Below are 13,458 nucleotides of genomic sequence, written 5' to 3'. Positions count from 1 at the left end.
TTACCCTAAAAAAGTGTTGAAATAGTAGATTGTATTGTTAAAATAATATCTAAACAACTCAAATGTAAACTTTTAACATTACATAATCAATGGTTTGAAGAGTACTGAAAACCATACTTAAGTAAAAGTACCTTTACTTTGCTTAAAAAATGTAGTGCTGATGCATTTACATGTCATTTGTGGATGTGTGTAAACGTAACATTCTGTAGTGCATTTAGTTATTATTGCCCTGCAAGCACACAATGTCATAAGATGTTGATATCAGGTTAGATTTAGGTTGTGATGTCAGGTGACCAAAATTCCTTGTCTAGCCAGCATCTAAAGACATTGTTTTGATGTCCAGTAACATCAAATGACGTTGATATTTGGTTGATTTTAGGTGTTGGAAAGTGACCAAAATCAAACATCGAGCCAACATCTTAAACCAACGTCATATTGACGTCAAATACTGACATTTATTTATCAGGTATGGCAACCAAAATTCAACATCTGATAGACATCATAGTGGTAACGTTCACAAAACATCAAGCTGTTACATCATTAGATGTTGATATTAGGTTAATTTTAGGTTGGACAATGGACATTGAGGTCGGCCTTACGTTGGGTTCTGATGTCGACCAAATTTTATTTACAAACAAAATGTAAATAAAATCTAAACAGTCTTTGGCTCAATGTGTGTAAAGTTTTTGGACATCTTCTCGGACACTTTTAACGCTTCCAAACAGTTTGCTGCAATTATAAATCGCCCATGTCTTGATGTAGTTCTTTGTGCAGCGATTTAACCTCTGTGTGATTTGATTGGACGGGAATCACAGGACTGATTTTTCTAATCTCCATGGGCCAGAAAAAAAAGTCGTGACTGTGAATTAGAGGAAAGTAATGCAGTAAAAGTACGGATACAGCACTAAAAAATTACTCAAGGTAAAGTAAAAGTACACACTTTTAAAATCACTCAGTAAAGTACCATTTCTAAGAAAAACTACTTAATTACAGTAATTTGAGTACTTGTAATTTGTTACTTTACATCACTGTATATAATATAATATTAATTATATACATTATTTTTAAAGTAATACAAATTAAAAATGACACTTAATTACTCCATAGAATGACAATTCAATTGAAGATGCAAATTGGGACACTTTCCTGCACAGTTTATCATTTCAGTTACCTGAACCTGCTAATCAAGATGTAGCATTTGAGCAGGATTGCCTGTAAAGTCTGAGTTTTCACTTTAATAGGCTTTACTGGAATGTTAAAGGTTTGATCTGCAACTTGAAATAGCCTCCCCATTTGATGGTAACTCTGATACACAAAAATTTGTGTATAAGCCACAATCTACAGCGTCAATAGTAATGTGTCCTCAAGTGCAGATTTTATCTTTAACACAGTGTGTCACGCTTTGCCAATGCTGACGATAAATGTTGTCTCTTCCTCATCACATAAGGGAAATTCCCCCATGATACAGCTCTCAGCTCGTATCATGCAAAGTCCCACACTCCCTTCCCCTCTCACTCTTCCTCGTCCTCCTCCTCCTCTCGCTCTTCCTCTCACTCTCAATCAGGCCTGCATCTGAAGAATCCTGAATATAATGACCGCGACTTCACAGAACCACCCCGTTTTACTCAGCCCCTCATCAACACCTTTGCCATTGCCGGGTACAACGCAACCCTGAACTGCAGTGTGCGTGCCAACCCTCGGGTAAGTGACTTGCAGGACACTATCCTGAGGTACCAAAAATGTGTTCATTTGCCTCATTTGATGAGATACCTCCTCTGTTGGGTAAGTTTTTGATAGCATGTTCAATCAGAAATAGCTTTAGCATGTAAATGTATTTGGTCCTGATGGACTAGATCTGCAGTGCAAGTAAGGATTTGCTGCTGAGATCAAAAACACAGACACACTGCTGTGAGCATATAAGAAATGCTGCTGCTGCCAGCCAAGGTTGTAAGGGTTTGGTCCACTGACCTGTAATAGAGAACTGGATTGCTCATGAGGTCAAAAGCAAAGCCATCATGCCGCCATATTTCTAAGCCCTACTGTCCTCAGGCATTCTATGGAATTAATAGGAAGTTGTATAATAATAGTAATGAGAAAACATCGCCCAACAAGACACTCGGTTGGATTTGAAACCTTCATTTGTAGTGTCTTGTACACAAATGTGCTAAATATGAAATAATTATTTATTTGGGATAAAGAAGCTTTTCTGTTGTTAATAAAAAGCTTAGTCGTCTTTCGGATGAGACGTTAAACCGAGGTACTGACTCCCTGTGGTTGTTAAAAATCCTAGGATGTCCTTTAAAAAAAAGTAGGGGTTTAACCCCAGCATCCTGGCCAAATTCTACTGGCCTCTGTCTATCATGGCCTCCAAACCATCCCCATACCACAATTGGCTTTATCACTCTGTCTCCTCTCCACCAATCAGCTGGTGTGTGGTGTGTTGTCTGGTGCATTATGGCTGCCATCGCATCATCCAGGTGGATGCTGCACACTGGTGGTGGTTGAGGAGATTCCCCCAAAAATGTGTAAAGCACTTCGAGTGTCTAGAAAAGCGCTATAAAAATGTAAGGAATTATTATTAGTAGTAGTATGAAGACAAGGATTAAGCAGAATGAAAATAACAGATGTTTTTGGTTAATGGCAGGTGGCAGTAAGGGATTTTTTTTTGTATTTGCAACGCCCCTTTAAACAGAAAGCAGTGTTATCAGAGGTTAATATAACCATCGGAAGAGACAGCTTATATGCTAACTTTTTGTACAGACCCCGATCGTTCACTTGTAATACATTGATAGTTTTCTTTATCAAATATACATAAAAATGTTGCACAACAAAAATGTCAAATAAAGTTTTTATTTACACAAATTTAAGCATGTGAATTGATTTGACTGGATCCCTACTCACTGAATAGAAATGTCTTGTATGCGTACTTACAATATAGCCTTTATCTGATTTGGTTTATAGTGCATTGTTAAAATTAGGTGTTTGTTTGGCCAAGTAAGTTATATGGTTACTACAATTTAAACAGCATCACAGTTAATTAATGAATGCAATTCTGTTTGGCTCTATTACCCGTTTTAAAAAGAGACGTTGCTTCCATTCTTAACTGTCATGAGGTTTTGCTTTTGGAGTACATAATATACTACGGTCTATTATTATTTTATGATCTTTCTTCAGTGGTTGGAGCTCATTTCATAAGAAAATAAAAATTTAATTTACACAAAAATACAAGATAAGCTAGAAGAGAACCTGAACAGATTTGCCTCATCCTTTACTGAACTTTGTGTTAAACTTTTAACTGTACACCGGCTCATTTTTGAAGCGTTGTAGTTTTCTGTCAGTAGGGCACATTAAGATGGCAGATCCAACACTTCTGGTGGCTTCAATGCAACCATCATCAGTTTAGAACACAATGCGCAATCCAGTCATTCTATATAGATCAGTGGTTTCGCCACAAAAATAGCCCTAATAGACATAACAAGTTTAAAAATAGCCCAGTAGGCTATCAAAACTAGACCAATAGCAAAAAAAACACAATATTTGCCATGTAATATTAGTAAAGTAAGCAGACTAAAAAAATATTTTTGGAATATGGTTAAAATTGACCCAGTTCCACAGGAAACCACAAACTTGGTGAACCTAAACCCAGGCTCATCAGAAATACGTGCCCCAGCCTAACTTGTTTTCAAATTGTAATAAAATTGCAGTTTACGACCAGCTTTTCTTGCTATGTCTGAGAGGCTCATCCCTTTGGTCTTCATCTGGGCCACTTGCTGTCACAGAGTTTTAGTCGCTTTAAAACAGCTTAGAAGATTTCAAAGTTGGTGAAATTTGTAAAGTATGGCAGCCAGTTAAATAATAAAGATAGTACCACCAGGTACCAGATTAACACCTACAGGTTGGTCTGTATTAAACAATGAGCTATGAATGATCTAAATTGTTTTTAAAACTGGGGTCATCACAGCAAACTAAATCCAAAATTCAATTCCCAAAACTCCAGGAACAAGGAGTACAATATCTGACACAGTACATATGATCTGTTACTCCTTTATCCTGTACTTTTAGATATTGAGTTTTGAATTCAGTTGCTTATATATACAGTAGGGTTATGCATGAATGCTAACAATCCTTCAAAGACCCTTAACCTAAACAGTTTTGTTGGGCACCAACCATAAGTTCATAGATTTACACCTGTAGTTTTCTCTTTGTAGCCTGACCTGTGAATGTCCCATTGGGCTCAAGAGCACCTGCTAGTTATGATCTTCGAACACAGACACACTAGATCACACTGTCATACTGTCAATAACTAACACACGAGACGAGGTGCAGTTCTCACTCCATGTGTTTGACAAACAACTCCTGTCGCAGATCTAGACAGGTGGTGCTGGGGTGAAGGGGTTTTAAAGCAACACTCAACCAAACTACTTAAATTCCACATAAGCAATGTACAGTAATTAGCTGCAGAATCAGGCCGATCAGCTGCCAAGTGGCATTCATATAATTGTTTGCAGAATCCCTGTACCATGTGTATTTCCATGACCAAACCATTTCAAGAATACTTTAAGACAGATGGGTTTTGTCTACACATGATATCACTAACTATCACTCTGCCCCATTTAGTTTTATGACCGAAGTTTCTAATTCAAACATTATTTACTGGATTGATGCTGCTTTGGATCCTCTTGCCCGTTATTGTTTTCTGTTTTCTCCATATTCTCATACTATGCTTAATTTCTGCTCTCAGCCTAAGGTGGTCTGGATGAAAAACAAGATTACCATCATAGACGACCCACGTTACCGCATGTTTCACAACCAGGGCGTGTGTACACTGGAGATCCGCAAGCCCAGCCCATTTGACGGAGGCGTTTACACATGCAAAGCTGTCAATGACCTTGGAGAGGCTCAGGTGGACTGCAAACTAGAGGTTAAAGGTTAGTCTTTGTGTTACTATGATCATACATGACCTTTGGACATGTATCCTAAAATCTGGGGCATACTAAGCTGACGTCAAAGAGCTTGCGTTGATGAAAACCAACTGTGTTTTATCTCACATCACCTGTGATTGGACCAAAAAGCTGCCCATAAACCCAAACAGATGGGTTAAGAGGATGTGTCTCTCCATACCTGTAGGACTGGAACTAGTGCTGCAAACATACAAACCATAAACAAAGCAGCATTTACCTACTTTTTTCACGATACTTCTCTCCCACCAAAGAGGAATTCACTCATGCAAAAATGTCTGTGTGTTCCCTTTTGGCTTGCATCATTTGCTTAGTTTTGTTACTTCAGTTTTTGTTCACGCACAAACCAGAGTGCTCTCTTTCTCTCAGTGAATGATGCAGGTTCTACATGCTGAATAGGGTAAATTCCCCAAGATGTAGGCCTGACAATAACAGCGTGTAGAACAGACCAAACAAACTAGCCTTATGGACAGATGTTACCCAATGGCCAACCCTTACTTAGTGTCTCCCAGCCTCAAACCTAAGTTTAGCATACAATATTGTAAAAACAATGCTTTTTCACATGAATCAACAACAGTCAAGTGATCTGTTATGCATGCCAGGACTGTAGATGTACAAATGAACATAGTTGAAAACAATGTCACATAAATGTACTACTTTAAGAGGACATATTGCACAAGATTTGCTCCACCATCGCTGTGGTTAAATCTACACTCACCGGCCACTTTATTAGGTACACCTATCTAGCTGCTTGTCAATGCAAATTTCTAATCAGGCAATCACGTGGCAGCAACTCAATGCATTTAGGCATATATACATGGTCAAGACGATCTGCAGCAGTCCAAACCGAGAATTAGAATGGGAAAGAAATCTGATTTAAGAGACTTTGAACATGGCATGGTTGTTAGTGTCAGACAGGCTAGTCTGAGGATTTCAGAAACTGCTGATCTACTGGGATTTTTATGTATAACCGACCGTCTCTAGGGTTTACAGAGAATGGTCCAAAAAAGAGAAAAATATCCAGTGAGCGGCAGTTCTGTGAGTGCAAATGTCTTGTTACAACCGAGGTATGCAGAAGAGAATCTCTGAAAACACAACATGTCCAATCTTGAGGCGGATGGGCTACAGCAGCAGAAGACTATACTAGATGCCACTCCTGTCAGCTAAGAACAGGAAGCTGAGGCTACAATTCGCACAAGCCTACCATAATTGGACAATAGAAGATTGGAAAAATGTTCCCTGGTCTGATTAGTCTTTATATCTGCTGCTACATTCTGGTAGGATCAGAATTTGGCGTCAATAACATGAAAGGATGGATCCATCCTGCCTTGTATCAACAGTTCAGGCTGGTGGTGGTGTAATGTGTGAGGGATATTTTCTTGGCATACTTCAATTGAGCATTGTGTCCACAGCACAGCCTACCTATATAGTATTGTTGCTTACCATGCCTATCCGTTATGACCACAGTGCATCCACAACTGGTTTTTTGAACATGACAATAAGTTCACTGTACTCAAATGGCCCTCACAGTCACCAGATACCAATCCAATAGAGCACTTTAGGGATGTAGTGGAATATGACAAGTCTGCAACAGCTGTGTGATTCTATTACGTCAATACTGACCAAAATCTCAAAAGAAAATCAAAGAAATATTTCCAGTACCTTGTTGAATCCATGCCATGAAGCAGTTCTGAGGGCAAAAGGGGGTCCAACCTGGTACTAGTAATGTGTGCCTAATAAGGTGGCTGGTGAGTGTGTGCTCATTAAACTAGAAATATGAACATAATATATTAATGTCTTTTCTAGATTTCCCAGGTGAGTACAGTATGGAATTTAATTTCCCTTTTATTATTCTATTTATTTGTAGTAATTCAATGTATCCTTTATCTCTTGTTTCTATTGGTACTGTGCAGCTCAACATCAACACACAAAGCCTCTGTGGCTCCTTTCTTTACATCAATAGTGCCGTTCTACAGTATAAACACTTGAACATGCCATCTATTTATAACTTTGACAAATATTATAAATAAAACTTTCAAAAATGTAATGATGATAATCTTAGGATTTTTCAGATTTGACTTGACATACAATCAGTTCCTTTCCACTTATCAAAAATACTTTACCATTTAATGTGGGTAAAATAATACCCTGTCATTATTCATGATCATATAGATATACATGTAAAAACAAAACAATAAACGCGATCATACTGAATTTTCTTACGTTTCGAATTAATTTTCTATAGCTGACAAATGGGTTAAACTGGTTGTAAAGGATAGTCACACATAATTTAAAGATTTCAAATGAGTTAACTGGTAATGTGAAGCATTTTAATAATAATAAAAAAAAGATTACTACTGTATGCTCTTATTCCACAAGAACTGGCATAAATTGAGGATCTGCAACAGCATACAGCAAATCCAGATCAATGTCATCTCACCACTAGTACTGGGCCACACATCCCATAATGCAACACACTGTAGAAAACAGACTTCACACATTTTTTGGCAGGTCTACGAAATCCCCTAGACCTGACAAAAACACCAATATTTGCACATTATATCATGTTTTCATACTGTCACACATTGCCATATTGTTGTGTTTCCGTCTTGGTAGACTGTGGTCTGTCCTTTAACTCCTCCATGTTAAATCTGTAATGACTAAGTCAGCGATGTACCCTGAAGCACATATAACTCCCTCATGTAAACTTTGGGTTTAATCCGTATTTTCTTTTTCTCCCCCAGTCATCACTCAGGAATAGTTACTACATGTGTTGTTCTCATTCAAGGTAAGCTTTCATATGGTTTCGGGCATATGAAGCTTATATTTCATTCATTCTGCATCCCTTGGTTGCCAGTAATCCCGCTTTTGCTCTTTGCTGGTGTGCAATGCTCGTCAATTCCATTCAAGAAACAAGAATGTTTTACAGAATTCTTTAAGAGCTCAGTTTAAGGAAAAACTGTTCGCTCCATATAGAATGTATATAGTGCATGCTTTTGACAGAATGTTTTACTTTAATATATTGCAATAATGTGAAATAACTTTTGCATTTTCTCAACAGAATCTAACTAAGGCTCTTTCTTCTCTAGAATGGAAGTGCTATGCTAGGCTTGCAAGCATTTTTTCAATGGAAATGCTACTTTATGTTGTGATACTTCAAGCGTTTGTTTGCTTAAATATCCTTTGCATGCTGTGACAAATGGGCTATACCACAAAAGTCTTTTTAAAAATTGTAAAACCATTTATCTTGGTGTAGGTAATAAAATAAAATAATAATATGATGCATTCTGAATGTCAATAGTCCAAAAATATAATACCATCATTCAACACGCTCACACATACTATGATGAGTCCCAGAATACTTGTGTAATACTTTCTAATAGCCAAGTAGTGATTTCAAAGCAAACAGAAAACTAATGTGAATGAATTACTTGGCTGTTACATAGTAAAATCAGATACAGGCTGATTTTGTAGTTGCACAGTTTGCACAGACTTGAAATCTAGAGTGTAAACCTTCTGATGTTAAAGTGCCCTTATTATGCCAATTTATTCTAAATATCTCATACTATAGGTTTAAATTTATGCAAAATTTCTCATAATATATTGTACACTGCTTCTTTTCTGACAGTGCCTGAAATTGGTCATTCAAGATCTATGTAAACCCCTACTTTCAGAGAGCAGACCTGATTGGTCAAATCAACCAGTCTTTTGTGATTGTCTACTGCTTATAGCACATGTTGGAAATCAAACACCCATAACCTTAACTGAAGTTCGACTGGGGGGTTGTTTAGTACTTGTAAATAGTCATATGTAATTATGGCATTGCTTTTAAAATCAAGTTTCACCATGAATCCTAATCTTTTGAAAGTGCACAAATAACAGGCAAACACTATGGAAATACAAAGGTGTTCTGTTATAGGCTACAGTATGTGCAATATAGCTCCAACTACTATGTAAAAGAGCCAAAAACCAGTCAGTGAAAGCTATGCAAGTAACTAAATCTGTTTAATGCGACCTTAAAGAGCACACTAGTGACTAATGTCTAGCGTCTTTGTGAAAGGTGATAGTTCACCCAATTAAAATTCACTCATCATTTACTTACTTGAGGGTTCTTCTATTTAAAAATAAAGAAGGTATTTTGAAGAAAACCTGTAACCATTGACTTCCAGTTGGACAAACAAATATTATAGAAGTAAATGGTTACAGGTTTTCAAAATATCATTTTTCAAAATACCTTCTTTATTGTTTAACAGAAGACTGAAACCCATAAAGGGTTAAAACAAGTAAAGGGTGAGTAAATAATGACAGAATCTTCATTTTGTGGGTGAATTATCCATTTAAGGTGCCTGCCTTTTATGGCAGAGGAATCGATGTTGGTGCCGTGACCCGGATGGGAGTGAGTGAACTATAGAGGCTGAAGTCTTAAGTGTCCTTCCTTGTGTTTAGAATTACAAGTACAATCACATGCTTGAATTAGCTTTTACAGCACAGACAACATGGCCTTAGCCACAACTTGTTTTTAAAGATGGTTGAGATAGACAATCTTTGCAGGCAGCCTTTAAAGACCATAGGCTGGCATTATGCAACCTTATTCCAACATACAGAGGCTAAAGCGGTCACACTAGAGTTTGAGCCTGCGAAATATTGTCATACGGCGCTGTGAAAATGTGTGGGATAAAACGAGATGATGGGACACTATGATAAAACGAGTGTTTGCTCCATATTACACATTTCCGAATGTCATGTCAGAGTTCACCAAGCTTGAACTTTGGAACACAGCAACATGTGTCACACAAGCTTGCGGTTTCGATCTGACATATTCCTGTGTACTATTGGTCAGAAAGTCTATGGGTGTATCTAAAAGTGTATTTATGGAGCTTAAAGTGCCGTATCTGTGGTTTAAGATTGTACTTAGTAAGAACTCTTTTCCAGAATCGGTTCACTCAATCAGAGTCAATAACTCCATTTATTGTGCATTTTGGAAATGTGCAGACCGTCCCAATCTGCTATATTACACCCTATATTAACTGTGATGTTCAAAAAAGCATATAGGGGCACTTTAGAAACTACTAATTTATATTTCACTCAAAATAATGAAAAATTTATCTTGAGATCAAGGAGTCAGATTCAAAACAAAGTCAAGACTTGCATCTCTGCCCCAGCAACACTCCTTCTGCAGATGCTTCCACTGTGTGCTTTGTATATTTATAACTGTGATCATATTGCATAATGCAGCTTAATTTAGAGCACTTTCAACCAACTGCCTTCACAGCTCAACATGCTTCAATAAGAAAAGATGACATGCAGCGATGAAATGAGTTATGAGCGGCTGGATAGCTGAAAAAGCTTGCACAAACATGATTGCACTCACTGCCTCATCATTTGCACTGCACCTGGCAAACACTCACAAACTATCCTGATTTTTAAACACAGTTTCATGGCATTCCGTAATTGTTTTATGTTTTGGTGAATCAGGGGCTTCTCCATATGAATTCACACAGTCTCATTAATATGATTTTGTCATGTTTTTGTCTTTTAAGAATCTTACATTTTGTACAAATTCATATGGTTAAGCATTTAATTTGCCAAAACATAAGATAGTTATGTACTCCCAGAAGATTTCCTTCTCTTTCTTTCTCTCTCTCTTTATCTTTGTCTGTGAATACCTTTTCTGTCTCTTTGGAAATACTTAAGTTGCTCTTATAATTGTCTGAATGTCATTTCATTACAAAATATCAAGCTGATCCTTGTCAAAATTAAGTGCACTTCTTGTATTGCATGCACACTTGTAGTGTATTGTAGTGTAAAAAAAGCTAATAATATATAGACCAATTATATATTTATGAAATTGAAAGCCACTTAAAGAGAGTTTAAGTTTGAGACTATTGAGGTGAAATTTATTTAAATTGTTGTTTAAATAATATTTGGTTGTGTTTTACTTTATTGTCCACTAGTGGAAATTTATCTTTAACTTCAACTACATCATCGTTTACATCATACATATTTCACAAAAATAAAGTCAAAGATGAGTAAAATAATATCCAATCACATAATCATTCCAATCCAATCATTTATGTAAAAAAAAATAAATAAATAAGCGATAATACTGAATTTTGAATTCAATCTTTTGCTGACAAAATTGGTTTGAAAGATAGTCACAAAAAAAATATAAAGTTTCAAAAATACTTATTGTATTACTGTATGCTCCTTTTTGTTTTTACTCAAGTAGTTATTCCACAAGAACTGGCATAAACTGAGAATCTGCAACAGCATACAGAAAAATCCAGATTAATGTCATCTCACCACTACCATTGGGCCACACGGCCCATATTGCAACAGACTGTAGACATCAATATCATCCCATAACTCACATTAAAAACTCAGTTAACCCGATTTACAACCCAGTATTTAAAATTGTAATAGCAGTTGGCACAAAAGACATTTGAAACACTTTTTTCTTTACTTGAGGTTGCTTAAAATGTGTTAACGAGGCGCTCTTACTTTGCTGTATTCAATATAACATTCAAGTTGTCAAGTAGCTCAAGTTCATGTATTTGTAGATGTTCTAAACTTTGCAAATGTATATATACACGAATGGTTACATTGTATATGACAAAAATTCTGGTTATAGTGTAATTGTACATGCAATTGATATTAGTAGGGTACAAATTTGTTTCTGGGCTATTGCCTGTAATTATGCATAAAGGATGGTTATTATTTTAAATACTTGTTACATGTAGGAAGAACACTGTAAAATAATGGGTTACAGCTTATTTTATTGTGTCCTTGTTATAGTGTAACAATTTATTTAACTACAGAGTAATATTAATTAATAACATGCACTTATTATACAGTTTGCTGGGAATGTTTAGGGTTAGTTACATGTAACTATGCATAATTAATTGTAATAACAATAGTAAGAATATAAAACTTGCGCAAGACACCTTTAAAAAAGTGTTACCAAACAGTATTACGCATATTTTAATTAAAATGTAATGTTTTTCAGAACCTTCAGCAGCATATTTCAAAAACTAAGCAAAGTAGTTTTGTGTTGATGTGCTTAACTAGCATGAAAATTAGCAATACTTTATATTTTGTTAATTTAAAAATCAGTTGTTTTGTGAACTATTCTGCTTGAAAACTGGCTTGCATTTCTTTAAATATTACTAGGTTGGTTATTTTGTTATGTGAGGACATTCAGATATTTTGAGATGTGTTTTACCTGCCTAAATGCCTCTTGCAGCAGCATATACACATGTAAAGAACAATTCTGTGTTTCTTTATGTCATCATTTAAGTGTCATGTCTCTGACTGTCCTCATCTTTCCCTCTTCCAGGAGGTTTTACATTCTTTGAGCTGATGAAGCGAGGCGTTCCCTTACACCTCATTGATAAATACATGAACGAGTCTAAGACCTCTGAGTCAGAGAAGAAGGGATCGGACTGATGACTGATTCGCCCTATTATTGCACCAGAAATCCCTGTCACTACTACAAACAATGGCACATGTGTCAGAAAGTTGCCATGGCATGCTGTGTTCAGATCTGTAGTTGCTGTCACCGTTTTCAAAATTGCCAATGGGATGCATGACTTTAGTAAACTGGATTGTAGCTTTAATCACAAATAGACATTGTATTGTGAGAGACATAGAGCAGCCTGGTACAGATATGGTGTATATGCATTTCATTTATGACTTTCTGGGTGTGGAACATGAGGGTGAGCCAAACTGAGCACAAGTCTAGGGGGGTTTGCTGTTTCTGATTTTCTTTTCTTTTTTTTCCTGACTGCTTTGAGTTTTCCAAAAATGTATTCTTCATTCTCATGAATGTATTGAAAATTACTTAGATTTGCAATATCGGTTCTGCGCAACTGTCGGATCAGACATCAGAGAGAAATATAGAGACGATGTGTTTGTCGAGTACATGTTCATTTTAGCATGACAGGTGAATAAATGTCCCTATAGGGAAAACTACTGTTGCTTTTTTGTTTTAAAATACTTATACAATATTTTGTTGCAGATTGCAATTTAGGATCTGATCGCTTCTTTGTTGTTATTCATTTAAGATTAAAAATAGCTGTGTTGTGGTACACCTATTTCAAGAAATACAACAAGTTTGGTATGCTTGTGCGGCAAACAAAAATAGTTGTTTTTAACCAAAAACACGTGCAGTGGTTAACCTATGGTATATGTCATAAATTTGATAGTAACAAAACAAATGTGAGGTCAACGATATAAAGTCTTTATTAAAATGAATTTTGATTCATTCAAATGAGGATTTGTATAAAGCTGAAGTCAGAATTAATAGCCCCTCTTTGAATTTTTTTTCTTTTTCAAATATTTCCCAAATTATGTTTAACAGTGCAAGGAAATTTTCACAGTATGTCTGATAATATTTTTTCTTCTGGAAAAAGTCTTATTTGTTATATTTCGGGAAGAATAAAAGCAGTTTTTAATTTTTTAAACACCTTTTTCTATACAAATTATTAGAAAATTATTTAAG

At 36.1% G+C, this 13,458-nt stretch overlaps 1 protein-coding gene across 12 annotated transcripts in view; it reads left to right on the top strand.

Annotated features, from left to right (window-relative positions):
* Positions 1–12,930, top strand: part of mybpc1 (myosin binding protein C1) — a 66,526-nt gene extending 53,596 nt beyond the window's left edge. For 4 of the 12 annotated variants that reach the window (XM_073945959.1, XM_073945958.1, XM_073945956.1 and 1 more), the window contains 4 exons: positions 1,565–1,701; positions 4,742–4,928; positions 7,703–7,746; positions 12,295–12,929. In XM_073945959.1, the coding sequence (XP_073802060.1) occupies positions 1,565–1,701; positions 4,742–4,928; positions 7,703–7,719 (341 nt within the window). In that variant the 3' untranslated portion in view covers positions 7,720–7,746; positions 12,295–12,929. 12 annotated transcript variants of the gene reach the window in all.
* The last annotated feature ends 528 nt before the right edge of the window (positions 12,931–13,458 follow it).

The sequence above is a fragment of the Danio rerio genome, chromosome 4, assembly GCF_049306965.1.
Source record: "Danio rerio strain Tuebingen ecotype United States chromosome 4, GRCz12tu, whole genome shotgun sequence".
Lineage (NCBI taxonomy): Eukaryota > Metazoa > Chordata > Actinopteri > Cypriniformes > Danionidae > Danio > Danio rerio.
This window is presented reverse-complemented; position numbering and strand designations above follow the sequence as displayed.